Source organism: Papaver somniferum, chromosome 1, assembly GCF_003573695.1.
Source record: "Papaver somniferum cultivar HN1 chromosome 1, ASM357369v1, whole genome shotgun sequence".
Taxonomy (NCBI): domain Eukaryota; kingdom Viridiplantae; phylum Streptophyta; class Magnoliopsida; order Ranunculales; family Papaveraceae; genus Papaver; species Papaver somniferum.
The window spans coordinates 85,357,777-85,372,586 of record NC_039358.1 but is presented as its reverse complement, the minus strand read 5'-3'; the positions used below and the strand labels follow the sequence as shown (position 1 = coordinate 85,372,586).

At 36.7% G+C, this 14,810-nt stretch overlaps 3 protein-coding genes and 1 pseudogene across 3 annotated transcripts; 3 read left to right on the top strand and 1 right to left on the bottom strand.

The window, feature by feature from the left end:
- Positions 1–11: 11 nt before the first annotated feature.
- Positions 12–6,346, top strand: LOC113346896 (annotated as a pseudogene).
- Positions 6,347–7,541: 1,195 nt separating this feature from the next.
- On the top strand, positions 7,542–8,438 carry LOC113330880. Its single transcript, XM_026577677.1, has one exon. It carries the CDS (start codon positions 7,582–7,584, stop codon positions 8,263–8,265), a length of 684 nt encoding a protein of 227 aa, XP_026433462.1. The 5' UTR covers positions 7,542–7,581; the 3' UTR covers positions 8,266–8,438.
- A 573-nt stretch (positions 8,439–9,011) lies between these two features.
- Positions 9,012–9,713, top strand: LOC113346889. Its single transcript, XM_026590440.1, has one exon. The coding sequence runs from the start codon at positions 9,012–9,014 to the stop codon at positions 9,711–9,713; it is 702 nt and encodes a 233-aa protein (XP_026446225.1).
- A 245-nt stretch (positions 9,714–9,958) lies between these two features.
- Positions 9,959–12,516, bottom strand: LOC113293129 (methylthioribose kinase 1-like). Its single transcript, XM_026541881.1, has 6 exons — positions 12,142–12,516; positions 11,622–11,931; positions 11,316–11,490; positions 10,977–11,178; positions 10,580–10,791; positions 9,959–10,425 (listed from the first exon to the last, which is right to left on the bottom strand). The coding sequence occupies exons 1-6, from the start codon at positions 12,322–12,324 to the stop codon at positions 10,254–10,256; spliced, it is 1,254 nt and encodes a 417-aa protein (XP_026397666.1). The 5' UTR covers positions 12,325–12,516; the 3' UTR covers positions 9,959–10,253.
- Positions 12,517–14,810: the final 2,294 nt, after the last annotated feature.

The following is a 14,810-nucleotide window of genomic DNA, read 5'->3' as shown; positions in this document are numbered from 1 at the left end:
ACAATGGATATATGGGGCTTGGCCTGCTAGTTACCTTGCAAGTAACTCAAGCAGCAGTCCAATATGAAGTAACTAACAATGCAACCGGAACCCCAGGAGGCGACCGCTTCACTAGGGAGATAGGTGTCGACTACAGCAAACAAACTTTAGCATCAGCTTCATCGTTCATTTGGAGAATCTTTGGACAAACCACTGAAGCAGACAGGAAAAATGTACAAAGTATTAAAATGTTTGTGAGACCGATAAGCCCTGTTGCTTATGCTACTAGCACTAACGATATTCATGTGAATTCGTTTATATTGCTCGTTATTCAGGTGATGTCAAAACAGAGATCACCGGAGTACTATACCATGAAGCCACTCACATATGGCAAGGGAGCGTTAATGCAAACGGAGGTTTGATTGAAGGGATTGTAAGAATTTTCGTATGTGGTTAATACTAAACATGAGTGTTTGCTAAAACCTGGATTGTGAGTCACTTTGGTACGATAAAGAGATAAGGGAAAATATCGAATAACCTGATATCTATCCCTATTAAGACGGTGAGATAAAGATTCAGATTGGTGGTTTACCCTATCCTGCTATATCCTCGTAATGGGTGAGGACTAGTTTGAAAGTATATAAAGAGGGGAGTCCCTCTTCTCATCAGATATGCCATACGTATCCCATATACGGCAGACTTGAAAGAGAAGGGAAGACTCCATTCTCAATTGCTAATTGTTGGTTCTTTTCTATTTGCTGGGAGATATAAAGCACTGTTAAGGTATGTAACAAGACTCAATCTTTGGTTTAATTATGATTCTAATCTTTGGCAAGATCTGTTTGTTTCTGTTGGTTACTAGTATGTATCTTGACATGAATATTTCCTACATTGGTATCATGAGCGTGGTTGTGCCCTAGATTAAAATCTGATTTCATGTTTATGTATGGATGAGTTCTTGTTGATTTTAAGTTTTGTTTAAACCAAATCAGAGAAACATTTGCTATGTCAGGAAGATTACAAATGTAGGTGGATATATATGCATATAAGCTGTTTGAGAAAATGTTATAAAGTGATCTTAAGTCATACTAAAACTTTTTTGTGAATTGTTATAAGTTTTCATCTGTTGTTGTCTTAGTTTTAAAACCTATACACAATCTGTGTTGTAATACTGATATAGATTTAACTCAATTGTATTGAGAGGTCTGTCCTAATTTAGGTTGCGAAAAGACCAATAAAGTGATCATTTAGAAAGCATAAGTTACACAAGATAAGTCCACCAAAAGGTGACTGTTCTTTTTTTTTTTTTTTTTTTTTGTGTCTACTCAGTTGATTTGGTTTATCACCAGCAAGATCACAAGTTTGTACCTCCAAACAGTGAACTACTAGGACTGCCCAAAGGTGTGTAGTGGTTCATAGTTTCACTGTGTTGAATGTTTTTTGTGCTTTCTCGCGAGTGTTGTGTTTCAACTGAATGCATATAACCTATTTGATATAAACTCCAACTAGATACATGTTTATGTCCTGATGATAGGTTAGACACAACACTTTTTATATGCAAGAAACCTATTTGCTAACATGTCTCAAAGGCTGATATGAACATTTAAGTGCTATTCATTGGTTAATGATAACAGTAGACTGCGCTTAGATACAAGTAATTGTTCTTTGTACTCTATGATGTCATGAAGTGTCGTATAATGACATCTATACTCGTTAACTTCTATAATAGATTAAAGCATGTTCTTAAACCTAAGAGTAAAGAAAGGTCTATCCTATATTGGGTTCTGGATGACCACTAAAGTGATCATTCAAGAGTGCATAATTTCTACAAGTTAAGTCTTGCCTAAAGGTGTCTAACTTGGATAAGGTTGTGTTTTCTTGAATTTTGTTTCTGACCGCTGAGATCACAAGTGTGTGCCTATGAACAGTAAAACTGCTTGTACTGCCAGTAGTTTATTTGTGGACTAGGTAGAACAGAATAGTTTTTAGTATTCAGCAAGAGATGAATAACCCTTTACCCAAAGGCAAGGAAGTATTTATATCGAACTGAGTCCTAATAGATTAGTTCTGTAGGAGATTTTCATCACATATAGGGAGGTGAATTGTATGTCGTTTGTACTGCCCAAAGGTGTATTTCGATGATATGTCACTGTCCCGCGGAGTGGAAAGGTTGCAATGTTTATAAAACACTCTGAGTATTTCAGCTACACCCTAAGACTGATTTACGTGTTTGAAATAAAATGAAATTATGTTTGTTTGAAATATAATGGCTGAGCATCGATTCCATAAATACAGATCCTGAATGTTTTGGTCAATTTTGATTGATAATGACACTGTTTTCAGCTTATCGATTAGTTGAGAACAAATAACTGGAGATTTCTTGGTTTCATTAAATTAATGGTATAGTTGTTCTGCTGGGCATCAGATTCATAGTTCTTCTATACGTGTACCTTTTGTAAAGGCTGATTAAGTGAGCATGTTTGCCGTGAGTGGAACTCAAGTTATAGTACAAAATACTACGCATAGTTCAGTAATGTTGTTGTATGCGGCCTAATAGTCTTTTATAGCAAGGGAACTAGTTTTTGTATGGTGTTATAAGCTGCATAATTTTGTGAATTAAAATAACACCACAAGATGTAGCCTGCGAGATTCAGAACTACTTTTCACCCAATATTGAGTCTGTGTAAGATCTTGTAGTTGGAAGAGTCATGCCTAAAGAACCCGTGAAGAGTCTATTGGCATTGTAGAATCTAGTTTCTGATCTAATTAATTCGGTGAAGATATTTCAAAGTACTTTGTTGTTTTGGGCTTGTTCCATCTTTTGTTAACTGAGCCAGTGTTTTTGCTATCTTGTGTTAGCTTTTGTGTCATGAAATGCCTCAATGTGTGCAAATTGGCTGACTGCAAAGCAGTCTTACCATACATAATGTTTGCAGGAACCAATAGAAATTACCTTGTCCTAAGGTTTAACCTTTACTAGAAAATGTATCCTTTACATGTTAGTTGGAAAATTATTGGCCTGAAATTTGCAACTACCTACACAGTAGTAGTAGAAGTAGCATTTCGAATTAGAGACAACATCTTTATAACTGTTTGGTTGCGTGTAGTACCTTCCTGGTCTTGGGGACACGTATAAGCTTGAAATCTTCTTGAATGGTTCAGAAACCTCACTATCCACTCTGTACTATGTTAGTCACCAAAGATTGCTGGAGTTCAACTTCAAATGCATATTTTTTCATTTGTGTATAGTTTCTCATGTACCTTAGATAAATATGTGGTGACCAATATCCTTGTCTTTTACTTATGGAAATCTTAATGTTAGAAAGTTAGAATTTTTCATGGTTTCAATGCCTCAGTGATTAGTTAGCAGATGTAGTGTAAAATTTAGTGGTGTAGATTACACTATTATTTATTTTGTTTGGTTTTGCAATAGTTGTTTTGATTTAATCTTGTATATAAATAATTTGAGAAGATGTGTACAGCCTGTTTCTTTTGTTTTCGGAGTATGTTTGAGCTGACTGTTGGATTAATTGCCGTGAGTATATAAGTGTTATAATCAGGCTTACTAAAATATTTGACTTGTCGTTTCATTTGGAGTTTAAATTCGACGTACTATAGTGTCAAATGTGTCAAATGGTTTAGCTAATATGGAATTTTTCCAGACTTAGAACTCCTTGTATGGAGTGAGCTACACGTTTTCTAATTATTAAAGTCATTTTACTGGATACAGATGTACATTCTCACAGGCTATTTGGACCAAGAATTCACTATATAGGACTGTAGTTCATTATACACTTAAGATAGGTACATGAACCTTACTCTTGAACATATTATAGTTGGCTACAATTGGAGGTATGAGTAGCACTGAAGGAGATGAAGGAATTTGCGGAAATCTAAAGATGTGATTGGACCGGTAATCTTGTTTTTCTATCTATTATGATCTTTTAATTTGATCTAATGGAGTTTTAAGGGTCATATGTTACTGGTTTTAAGGATTATATTTTCCATAAAACGAACCCGCAACAAGAGTCTGAATTTAATGGGTGTTTTTTAGGGACAAATGAGTATGTTCTAACTATAGACCGATTGGTGATAGCATATTGCATCAGTTTGTTTCTGTGAACATGGTATGGTCTAATCCTTTTTAATTTTACTGTAGTTATGGCTGCTTTGTGATAGTTTTGGATTCTCCTGGTTGATCCTTCTATGAAATTAGTTTGTGACTGTATATATACGTATCTTTTGCCGTGATGTCTTTTGTCGTGATGTATATGCTGTGGAATATGCTTATTCTCACGACATAGGGGTCAAAATTGTGGTGATCTTATAGTAGATGTTGTGTGACAGTGACTATATATAGTGCTGGATTTTAGTTAATAGTGAATTAAAGGGGTTTTGAAGTATATTCTTAATTCTCTGGCGACTTAATGACCACATCGTTTCATATTAATTGGAAGCTGCTGAAATATCCATTTGTGTGTCCATCTTGCATTCACCGGCTCAAATAATGGAAATTAGTTAATGGATGTAAAATGAAATCTTGTTAATATATTTAGCTCATTTAAACTATGAGTATATTTTAGGTTGGGGCTTGGAAGTCAGAACTGTGATATATAGTCTCATTAATAGTTGTGCGGTGGAGTTTGTGCTTGCTTGAAATATTATGGTTACAGTACACGTTCTGTAGACTAATTATGATCACGAAATACAATATCCTGTCAATTTCCTTGTGTGTTCCGAGTAGGAATTGTGGAATCATCTGATAGAGTTTTCTAGTGGGAGTTTCGCTATCACAATTTTTGCTTATAGTGAATTAGTAATGCCATGGGAATTAAAGATCATTTGGATCTGTTTTTCAGTGGGAGTTGGATTCACCTAAGTTACGGCAGTAAATCTTTGGTGCATTTGTTTCGAGTAAATGCAAATAAAGTAGATTTTGTTTGGTTCGGCTAAGTCCATATAATTGTTGTTTTCTAGTGGGAGTTCATACTTCCATCGTTTTCAGTAAAACTGTTAAAGTAGTAAGTAGTTTTGCAAGATCATATATTATTGACTACCAGTAAAGTTAAAACTTTATATCATTTTTCTTTCAGTAGAAAAAACCGTTAAAGTAATTATGTTGGTTCAACATTACTGAATTATTCTTATGTTGCAGTCAAGTATACAGTAACATAACTCTTGTTTGATTTGAATAAGTTGTTTTTCCATTGATGCATCATAATTATTGTATACATACGGTAGCCTCAGGAAGCTTTGCATAAGCTCTGATTTTGCTTGAGCTTTACATGGGTAGGCACCATGGTTGATGAGCTTTCATCCTGGATAGTTGGTAATAGATTTTTACATGCGGAAGCAGTAACATATCAGGTTGACATGCATTAACTGCATGAAGCTTGGACGAATATGAATAACACATAAGATTGCGCAGAATAATGTGTTATTTGAGCAAAGATTAATAAAGGATTGTCTCTCTGAAGTACCTTGTGTGACTGTTTTCAAACTCAAGGGTGGCCGCCCGTTTTCTAAAGCTGATCCAGTAACATCTTTTCATAAAAACTATTAACATGTTTAGAATCAACCAAGTGGGAGAATGTAAGAATCTTCGTATGTGGTTAATATTAAACATGAGTGTTTGCTAAAACCTGGATTGTGAGTCACTTTGGTACGATAAAGAGATAAGGGAAAATATCGAATAACCTGATATCTATCCCTATTAAGACGGTGAGATAAAGATTCAGATTGGTGGTTTACCCTATCCTGCTATATCCTCGTAATAGGTGAGGACTAGTTTGAAAGTATATAAAGAGGGGAGTCCCTCTTCTCATCAGATATGCCATACGTGTCCCATATACGGCAGACTTGAAAGAGAAGGGAAGACTCCATTCTCAATTGCTAATTGTTGGTTCTTTTCTATTTGCTGGGAGATATAAAGCACTGTTAAGGTATGTAACAAGACTCAATCTTTGGTTTAATTATGATTCTAATCTTTGGCAAGATCTGTTTGTTTCTGTTGGTTACTAGTATGTATCTTGACATGAATCTTTCCTACAGGGATTGCTGATTTTGTTAGGTTGAAAGCTAACTATGCACCATCACATTGGGTGAAACCAGGTGCGGGTAACAAATGGGATCAAGGTTATGATGTTACGGCTCGTTTCTTGGACTACTGTAATAGTCTAAGAAATGGGTTTGTTGCAGATTTGAATAAGAAGATGAGGACTGGTTATAGTGATAATTACTTCTTTGAATTGCTCGGGAAAACAGTAGATCAACTCTGGAGTGATTATAAGGCCAAGTACCCCCAGTAACTGTCGATTAAATGTGAATTACAAGTGCAACTGCTGTACTAATATTGCAAGAAATAAAAGCCAAGTATTCCTTTATGTGTTTTCCTTGTGTCTGCTGTTAACTTTTTCAAATTTTGTTCATGCCTGCAATAAATACATAACAACTTATATTTCTCTAACTAGATATAAAATTCAAGGTGGATTAACTTGTTACAAAATTGTAGACAAGATACGAACATCCTCATCATATCAAGAAGTGCCCACTGTCCTGTGGGTGTTAAGAGTCAAGACTCCATTAAGTGAAATGGCCAGAACAGTTAGTGGTACAGACTTTATAAGAGTTCTTTGTCCTTGGTTGTTAGGCCTTTCCTGTTTCAAATACTAGTGGAGGTCGTGATGCAGTGCAGGATAATCCGGCAGAAGTGGTGTAGGTTAAGGAATACCGTTTAAGTTGGGGTACACGCTTATCTTTCTCAAAACCTGGATAGAATATTGCATATTCATTTGTATTATACCTATTCAGTCGACTAATAATAAGATATTCAATTTCAAAAATTATGTTCAGTTTCGCAAATCCAAACAGATTACGACAATAACCAAACAAACAATGAGACTCCGATGGTAAGGATGGCAGCTTCTGTATATTCTAGAATTTGAACATTGAATGAAATTTTATCTGCGCCTACAACGGCTAACGCCATATTTATAAATAATCCACCATGTAAATTATCTCACCAAAGATAAAACTACAAAATGTTAAATATGAAATGCGCTTGCAAACGCCGTGCAAATGAGGATGGACAAAACTATTTTTGCTATTCTTGTTATCTCGCTAATAGAAACGGCTTTCTGTGGAAGAACTTGAACAACTAGTTAATTTCGATTTTAAACTTTAACTCTTTTTTTCCATCGATTTTGTTAATTATGTTTTCTCAGGTTGATCAGGAGTATAAACGTTAGAAAATATGCCATGTTGCCACCAAATAGCTTTCCCATGGCATACTTGGTATGTTTTCTATCGTTTATCTTCTTGCCGTCTTGTCTCGGACATTCATATGCCAACTACCTTCTCGTTGTTGGAAGGAGTCAATGCACAAACTAAACACGCTAAAAAATATTCAAAGCCTTTCCGATCAAAAAATATATTCAAAGTCTTTAATTAAATGCTTTGTGACCAGATCAAAGTCTATGTGGAGTAAAAGATACGTATCACTTGAGGAAATTCTTTCTATAAATGGATGGAGTTAGAACGATCTTTTAACAACCAAACAAAACAAGAAAAAACATTTTTCAACTCCTAGCAAATCCAACAGATATGGCTCACAACAAGTTGCACTTGGTACTATCCTGTATGGTAACACTTGCCGTAGTTACTTTACAAGTAACTCAAGCAGTCCAGTATGAAGTAACTAACAGTGTACCCGGAACAGCCGGAGGCAACCGCTTTGACAGTGAAATCGGTGTCGACTACAGCAAACAAACATTAGAATCAGCTACATCATTCATTTGGAGAATCTTTGGACAATCCACTGAAGCAGACAGGAAATCTATACAAACCATAAAAATGTTTGTGAGGCCGGTAGACCCTGTGGCATATGCTAGCGGCAATGAGATTCACGTGAATTCAAATTATATTGCTAGTTATTCAGGTGATGTCAAGAGAGAAATCACCGGGGTACTATACCATGAAGCCACTCACATATGGCAATGGAGCGTTAATGCAAACGGAGGTTTGATTGAAGGGATTGCTGATTTCGTTAGGCTAAAAGCTAACTACGCACCATCTCATTGGGTGAAACCAGGTGCTGGTGACAGATGGGATCAGGGTTATGATGTGACGGCCCATTTCTTGGACTACTGTAACAGTCTTAATAATGGGTTTGTTGCAGAACTAAATAAGAAGATGCGGACCGGTTATAGCGACAATTTTTTCTTTGAATTGCTTGGGAAAACAGTTGACCAACTCTGGAGTGATTACAAGGCGAAGTACGCCCAGTAAATCAGTAACTATGTACTACTTGAAAAGGACTGATGCATATCGCAGTCTACAAGTGTAGCTGCAGTATTAATATTACAGTATGAAATAAAAGTGGGAACTAAAGCATCATACTGCTGTTCTGTAATTTGAGCTAAATAATTTTATTAAATGAAATCTTCCAATCCTTATGTTTATTCTTGTCTCCATGGTTAAATCCTATCCACCTGCTGCCATCCTCGTCACATCAGGAACCTGTGGCATGTGCAAAGAGTCATCCACTGATAATGATCCAGATACTGCTTAGTTTGGATTAAGTGAAGTACCTGAAACTGTTAGCTACAGTCCAGACTTGATAACGTTTTCTTTGTCTAGGCTTAGAGTAACCTCACGCCAAAACCAACTTTTCAATTCACTAAAAAAAAACAAAACAAAAGATATCAATTCCTTTAGAAAAACAAAAACTTTTCAGTTCCTGGACTTTGGTTTTTACCCGGTTTTGGGTTCAGGTCCTGATCATGTGGCGTATGCGTGAGCACCCAAGGCTAAAATACTTGGTAGTTCCTTGTGGGAAAGGTTTTCTGTTCATACATGCAAAAAGTATGTGCATATGTGGTTATTGTCGTCTACTGAAAATGATCCTGCGGGATCGTTTTCCACCAAAATGAAAGAGAGGAAGAAAATCCTATATATACTGCGATCAGTACCCACAGACTCATGCTTATAACTCCCTTGAAATTCAAAAGTAAAGCAGCAAACATTAGCTAAACATGGCCTATCAAAATCTGTTATTCATGTTTCTATCTTCTCTAGTATTAATCTCAGTTACAAGCACGGAAAAAGCTTATGCACTGGAATTTGTTGTGAGCAACGAAGCGGTAGGAACACCAGGTGGTACAAAGTTTGATACAGAAGTTGGTGCTGAATACTGTCGTCAGACACTTGAAAAAGCTACGAATTTCATTTGGCAAATCTTTGGACAATCCAATGAAGCCGATAGAAAAAATGTTCAGAGTATTAGCATGTTAGTGAAACCGTTCGATGGTGTGGCATCCCACACTGGTGACGAGATTCAAGTGAGTGCAGATTACATCAATGGTTTCTCTGGCGGAGATATAAAAACTGAGATCACTGGGATAATCTACCATGAACTTACGCATGTCTGGCAGTGGGATGGGACTCCAGGACCACGAGCACCACAGGACTTACTCGAAGGAATTGCTGACTATGTTAGGTTAAAGGCAAACCTTCCAGGATCTTATTGGGCAAAACGTGGTAGTGGTAATCGTTGGGGTGAACGGTCTGACATAACTGCATACTTTCTTGATCACTGCGACAGTCTTAAAAGTGGTTTTGTAGGGGAACTCAATAAAAAGATGAAAACTGGTTATAACGATAGCTACTTTAACGAATTACTGGGGAAATCCGCCACTGAACTATTTGCAGACTACAAGGCGAAGTTTCATTCTTGATCCTTTAAATCTACTCGTTCTGTAGGTATGTTTGCTGATTAATATGTAACTAAGTTTCTGCTGAGGATGGCGATTCCTTAGCTTCTATGTTCCAATTAAGTATGAAATGATGAAAATAAAACAGGGATCTCTTTAACCTCTCTTATATGTAATAGCATTAGGAGATTTATATATTGGAAATAAAATGATTGAAATTTGGCGAAAATCAAAAGTTACATAATTAAATTTCAAATGAAGAAGAAAACTAGAGCCACATTTAAGGAATCCATTTGCAGAAATAATCACTGTAACCAATTATTCATTAAAAAGGAAAACAACTACAGTGAAGGAAGAGCGCGAGCTTTTGAACTGTAGGAGCGGTACAAAAGAAGAAAGATATTACAGAAGCTAAAACACAGAAAAAACAAAATCAAAAACTTAAGAAGGATCCCAAATGAATGGGTAATCCCAGCAGAAGACCCAAGAAACAAAGGGTGAACTAATCATCCATGAGAAAATAGTTCCCTTAACTTTCAATGTAATGTCTACTGTAAGGAAATATCATGAAGGAACTTTCTTAATGGCCAAAACAACTTCACTAATACTCTGGAATCCCCGCCTTTCCTTTAAAAGCTTCTTTGCAAAGTCAAGAGCTTGACGCTCACAGACAGCCCGTACGCTAGCATCTTGAATTGATTCAAAGTCCTCGACATGTGCAACACCCACAATTCTCCTGCAAGGTGCACAACATGATATAAGAGAGCAGTTGCTATTGGGGCTAAGAATGTGATCCAATGGGGAAGGGTTTTCAACATTCACGATTAGATTAAGGAGGTATAACAGCAATCTAAAAACTGACAAGATGCGCGATTGCATTGTGTTGTTACCTTATCATTTTGGCAGCACCAAATCCAAGACTGTCATGAAACAAAGCTTTCATGAATTTTTCCTGAGCGCGAGAGAAGACCGTATCTGTATATATAGCTGAAAGATATGCCTCACCAAACCCATACTTGTTTTCAACCCAAAGTGACGTGAACTTCTTTTCAAAAAGTTTCCAAGTGTCTTCTACCGTCTTCAAGATCCATTGTTTATATGCCTGCAAAAAGTCTCCACTCTTTAGACATAATTCATAGCATCAACCACGATGCTTTTACGGATGAAGCTACAAAAAGTCCAACGTAAAAGTGGAACCTGGCGGTTTACAAGTTTGAAGCTATAGTCCTGACAAACCAGAGTTACAGACTAAGCACAACAAATATGATAAGTTATCAGGACGGATACCTTGCGATCATTGGCCGCATCAGCATGTCCATCTTGTGAAAAGTATGCCAAAATCAAGTTTCCAAGGAAGGCTCCAATGTCAAATCCCATTGGTCCATAAACTGCAAATTCCGGATCTATAATCTGAGTGGAATCATGAGTTGCCATGACAGAACCAGTGTGGAGATCTCCATGTATTAAGGCTTGTGCTTGTTCACAGAACCTGCAGTCCATGCGATAATCATTAATGCAAAACCATTTGAATATCCAATATATCATAAGAAAATGTCTTGTTACTTGTTAGATAGCAGAATTCAAACAAACTATGAAAAGAAACAGGATGAAGATATGGAATAGTACTTCGCTTTCAGCTCAGCAACTTCAAGCTTCAATTCATCATCCTCCCGTACAGCGAGAGCATCATTATCGAGATAAGGAGAAGTATATCGGTTGTATTCAGACTCTTTGTAAGGATCGGAGAAAACAACTTGCTCAGTGAGCCTACATAACTCCAAATTTCCACAGTATTTAGCCACTGCAACAAACAAACAAACAAACACATCAACTAGAGATAATCTGCATCACCAGTGTTGTAGAGTATAATAAATTTACAATCCATAAACCAAAAAGACCACATAGGCAATCTAATTAAGCACCATAATTTACCTTCTTGTCTGTGCACGGTGGTAGTATTGTACAAAAGGGATGTATGAAAAAGAGTTCTTGACATATATTCTGCCATATGCTCAGCAAGCAACGGATATTCGATTCCAGCAATCAAACCTTTCCGCAAAATGATATGTGGAGGCGCCAAGTAACGCATACCAATCAAGGACATAACACGATCAAAATGATAAACCTCTGGAACATGATTCGGGCACCAACTACCATGTTTTTGTAAAGTAATAGCCTCGAAATACGCCCTCTCTTTTGACATTGGCCATGATTCTCCTATGCAACGAATGTACGGAAGTGCCTGCTCACTCGAAAACAGTTTCAACACTTAATAGTAGCTTAAAATTTTCAATCCCTTTGAAATTTCTTCCACAGTCTATAGACTAAGTGAAGGCATAGTAATACTCAAAATCCCCATTTCAAAATTGAGTGAAAACTAGGGCAAATGCTTGTTCTGTAAATTCCAAATCAAATTAAGAAATGAAAATCAACAAATGAATTCAGAACATACCTGTTTGATTACTAGTGAACCAGAAGAAGTAGTAACGATATACACAAAATTGAGATTCCCATCACCAACTTCTTTGATTTGTAAATTCTCAAGGTTTCCAAGTTGGGAACAAAGAGATGGTGTAGCTTTTATGTATTCCACTAAAGTGTTTTCATTTAAAGCCCTAAACCCTTCTGCTGCCATTTCTGTGTGTGGTGAAAGAAACTGAGAATTTGGAAATCTGGTTGAGAAACAGAACCGGGGTTTAGAGAAGATAAATCAAAGACTGTTAGATCAAAACAGCAGGTTTAACGTTGGAAATTTAAGAAAAATGTTTGGATATAATAATAAAGTAGTAATAAAAACACAGAATCTTTTGAGAACACTATTAATCAAGACTGAGGGGCAACAGGTAAGACTTACATACATTGCATCTGGTCCTTTTAACTCAAAGTAGAGGTCAACGTGAGAGTCAAGACATTATAAGGCGGCAGTGAAATGTGAGCATTATGCAAAATTAGAAGCTCATTAAGAGAATTTTAACGACATACTTACAGATATGATGTGTTCCCGTCGCACTTGAATTAGAAAATGTATCTACATCACAAAGAAAACACAGAATGTGTCAACATAATACTCACTGTTTAGTAACTATTAGGTACATCCATGACTATATGATAAGTTATGGTCTCATTTCGTAATCTGTTATGTAACAAGATGATATATTAAACATTATACATATAGACCAAAACCAATAATCACAATGTTTCTATAACACAATCGGTGAGAAGAGAGTACCAATTCCCTTTAAGGCAAGATTTACATCCAAGTGCTTAAAGAGTTTCAAAATCAGAGCACCACAAAAGATTGTTTGCTTGATCAAAATGAAGACCTCCTGAACTCCCTTTTGTCTCGAGCCGAATTATCGAAAGCAAATACTATTAGAACTAGCGAACTATTAGAACTAGCGAAGTTAACCCTCTATCTCTCACCCTTTCTTCGTCGATGACTGCCTGCTGTTTATAAATGCTGATATGCATAATGTCAACAATCTATTTGACATCATTAAAGATTTTGGTGAAGCGTCTGGTCAATCAGTTAACTTCAACAAATCCAGTGTTTATTTTAGTGTGCAAGTCCCTCAAAGATTCTGCAGAATTCTTACAAGATGATGGTAAATTCCAAGAATGAAATCTAATGAGAGATATCTAGGGCTGCCTCTGCTTATCAGGAAAAATAAGATTGATTGCTTTGCAGGTCTGATTGAGAGAGTTAAAGGAAGGATTTCTAAATGGAATGGTGAATCTATGTCTCAGACGTGCAAATCATTAATGATAAGGACGGTCACAAACATTATCCCATCTTATACCATGAGCTGCCTTCAAGTGCCTTGTGAAACAACTAAACATATTAACTCAATACAACGAGATTTCTGGTGGGGTTTCACTGAAAAAAGAGGTACGTACATAACTTCTTGGAAAAGATTAGGGTTACATAAAAATCTAGGAGGCCAGGGTTTCAGAGATTTGAAGTCTCTTAACAAGGCTTTATTAGTTCGTGCGGCTTGGAGGATATGTAGTAACCCAGATGAGGAATGGGTTAAAGCCATACAGGCAAAATACTTTCCTTCCACCAGTATTCTACATGCAAACCCTAAACAAAATTGTTCGTGGGCTTGGAAGGGAGTGCAGAAACAGATTACTTTCATAAAAGCTAATAGCAGATGGAGATTTGGGAAAGGGGATAAAATAAAGATCCGGTTGGATACTTGGAATTTAGGTTTGAATGAGCCTCCAAGTCCAAAACAGGGCGTGACAGACAGTGAAGATTTCATTTGGGCAAAGGAACTTTTAGTCCAAGATGGAACACAGTGGAATGTTGCACTTATACATCATCTATTTGAGTCAGAGACTGCTAGTTTAATTCTACAGATGAGAATCTCCACAGCTACAGAAGATAAACTTGTATGGACGCTTAGAAAGAATGGAAGTTTTTCTTTGAAATCAGCTTACAATAAAATTCATGAGTTAAGCTTAGGAGACACTGAAGTTTCACTCACTATCCAAGGCACGAATTTACTTTGGAAGCGTCTTTGGGAGATCAAAACCTGGCCTCGTGTTCAACACTTTTGGTGGAAATGTCTTGCAGATATATTGCCCACTAATGAAAGATTGTCCAGATCTGGTGGTTATGTTAATAGACAATGCCCATTCTGCAACCAGTATGACGAAGATGCAGTGCATGTTCTTTTCAAATGCTCATTCTCCAGAGCCGTCTGGATGATTATACAAGGAGGGCCTTGTTTACCTGCAGGAAATGATATAAGTATTGCAGAAATCTTTGAGCACTGGATGATGATCGACAGACAACACAACATGCCAAAAGGAAGATTAACCACTGCCATGATTGTTTCATGGTCAATTTGGAATGAAAGATGCGAGGTTCAGTTTCAACAGAAGCAGGAAGTTCCTCAGAAAGTTGTCACTAAAGCAATGAACTTTGCTACTTATATAGAGCAGCTATATGAAAAAACTGATCAGGATTTCGTAGTTGCATATTAAAAAACATCACCACTGCATTGGAAACCACCTGCTCCACCTTTAGATGTTATAAAATGTGATGCCTCTTATGATAAAAAATCTGGACTGACAGGGATTGCTCTTGTGTTACGTGATTTTGCAGGAAAATGG

Excerpts from the sequence above, each read along its gene's own strand:
- LOC113330880 (XM_026577677.1), top strand. The coding sequence starts at position 7,582 with ATGGCTCACAACAAGTTGCACTTGGTACTATCCTGTATGGTAACACTT.
- LOC113346889 (XM_026590440.1), top strand. The coding sequence starts at position 9,012 with ATGGCCTATCAAAATCTGTTATTCATGTTTCTATCTTCTCTAGTATTA.
- LOC113293129 (XM_026541881.1), bottom strand. The coding sequence starts at position 12,324 with ATGGCAGCAGAAGGGTTTAGGGCTTTAAATGAAAACACTTTAGTGGAA. Across the intron at positions 11,491-11,621 it reads CACCGTGCACAGACAAGAAG|TGGCTAAATACTGTGGAAAT; the intron begins GTAAATTATGGT and ends TGTTTGTTGCAG. Across the intron at positions 11,179-11,315 it reads GTTGCTGAGCTGAAAGCGAA|GTTCTGTGAACAAGCACAAG; the intron begins GTACTATTCCAT and ends CATGGACTGCAG.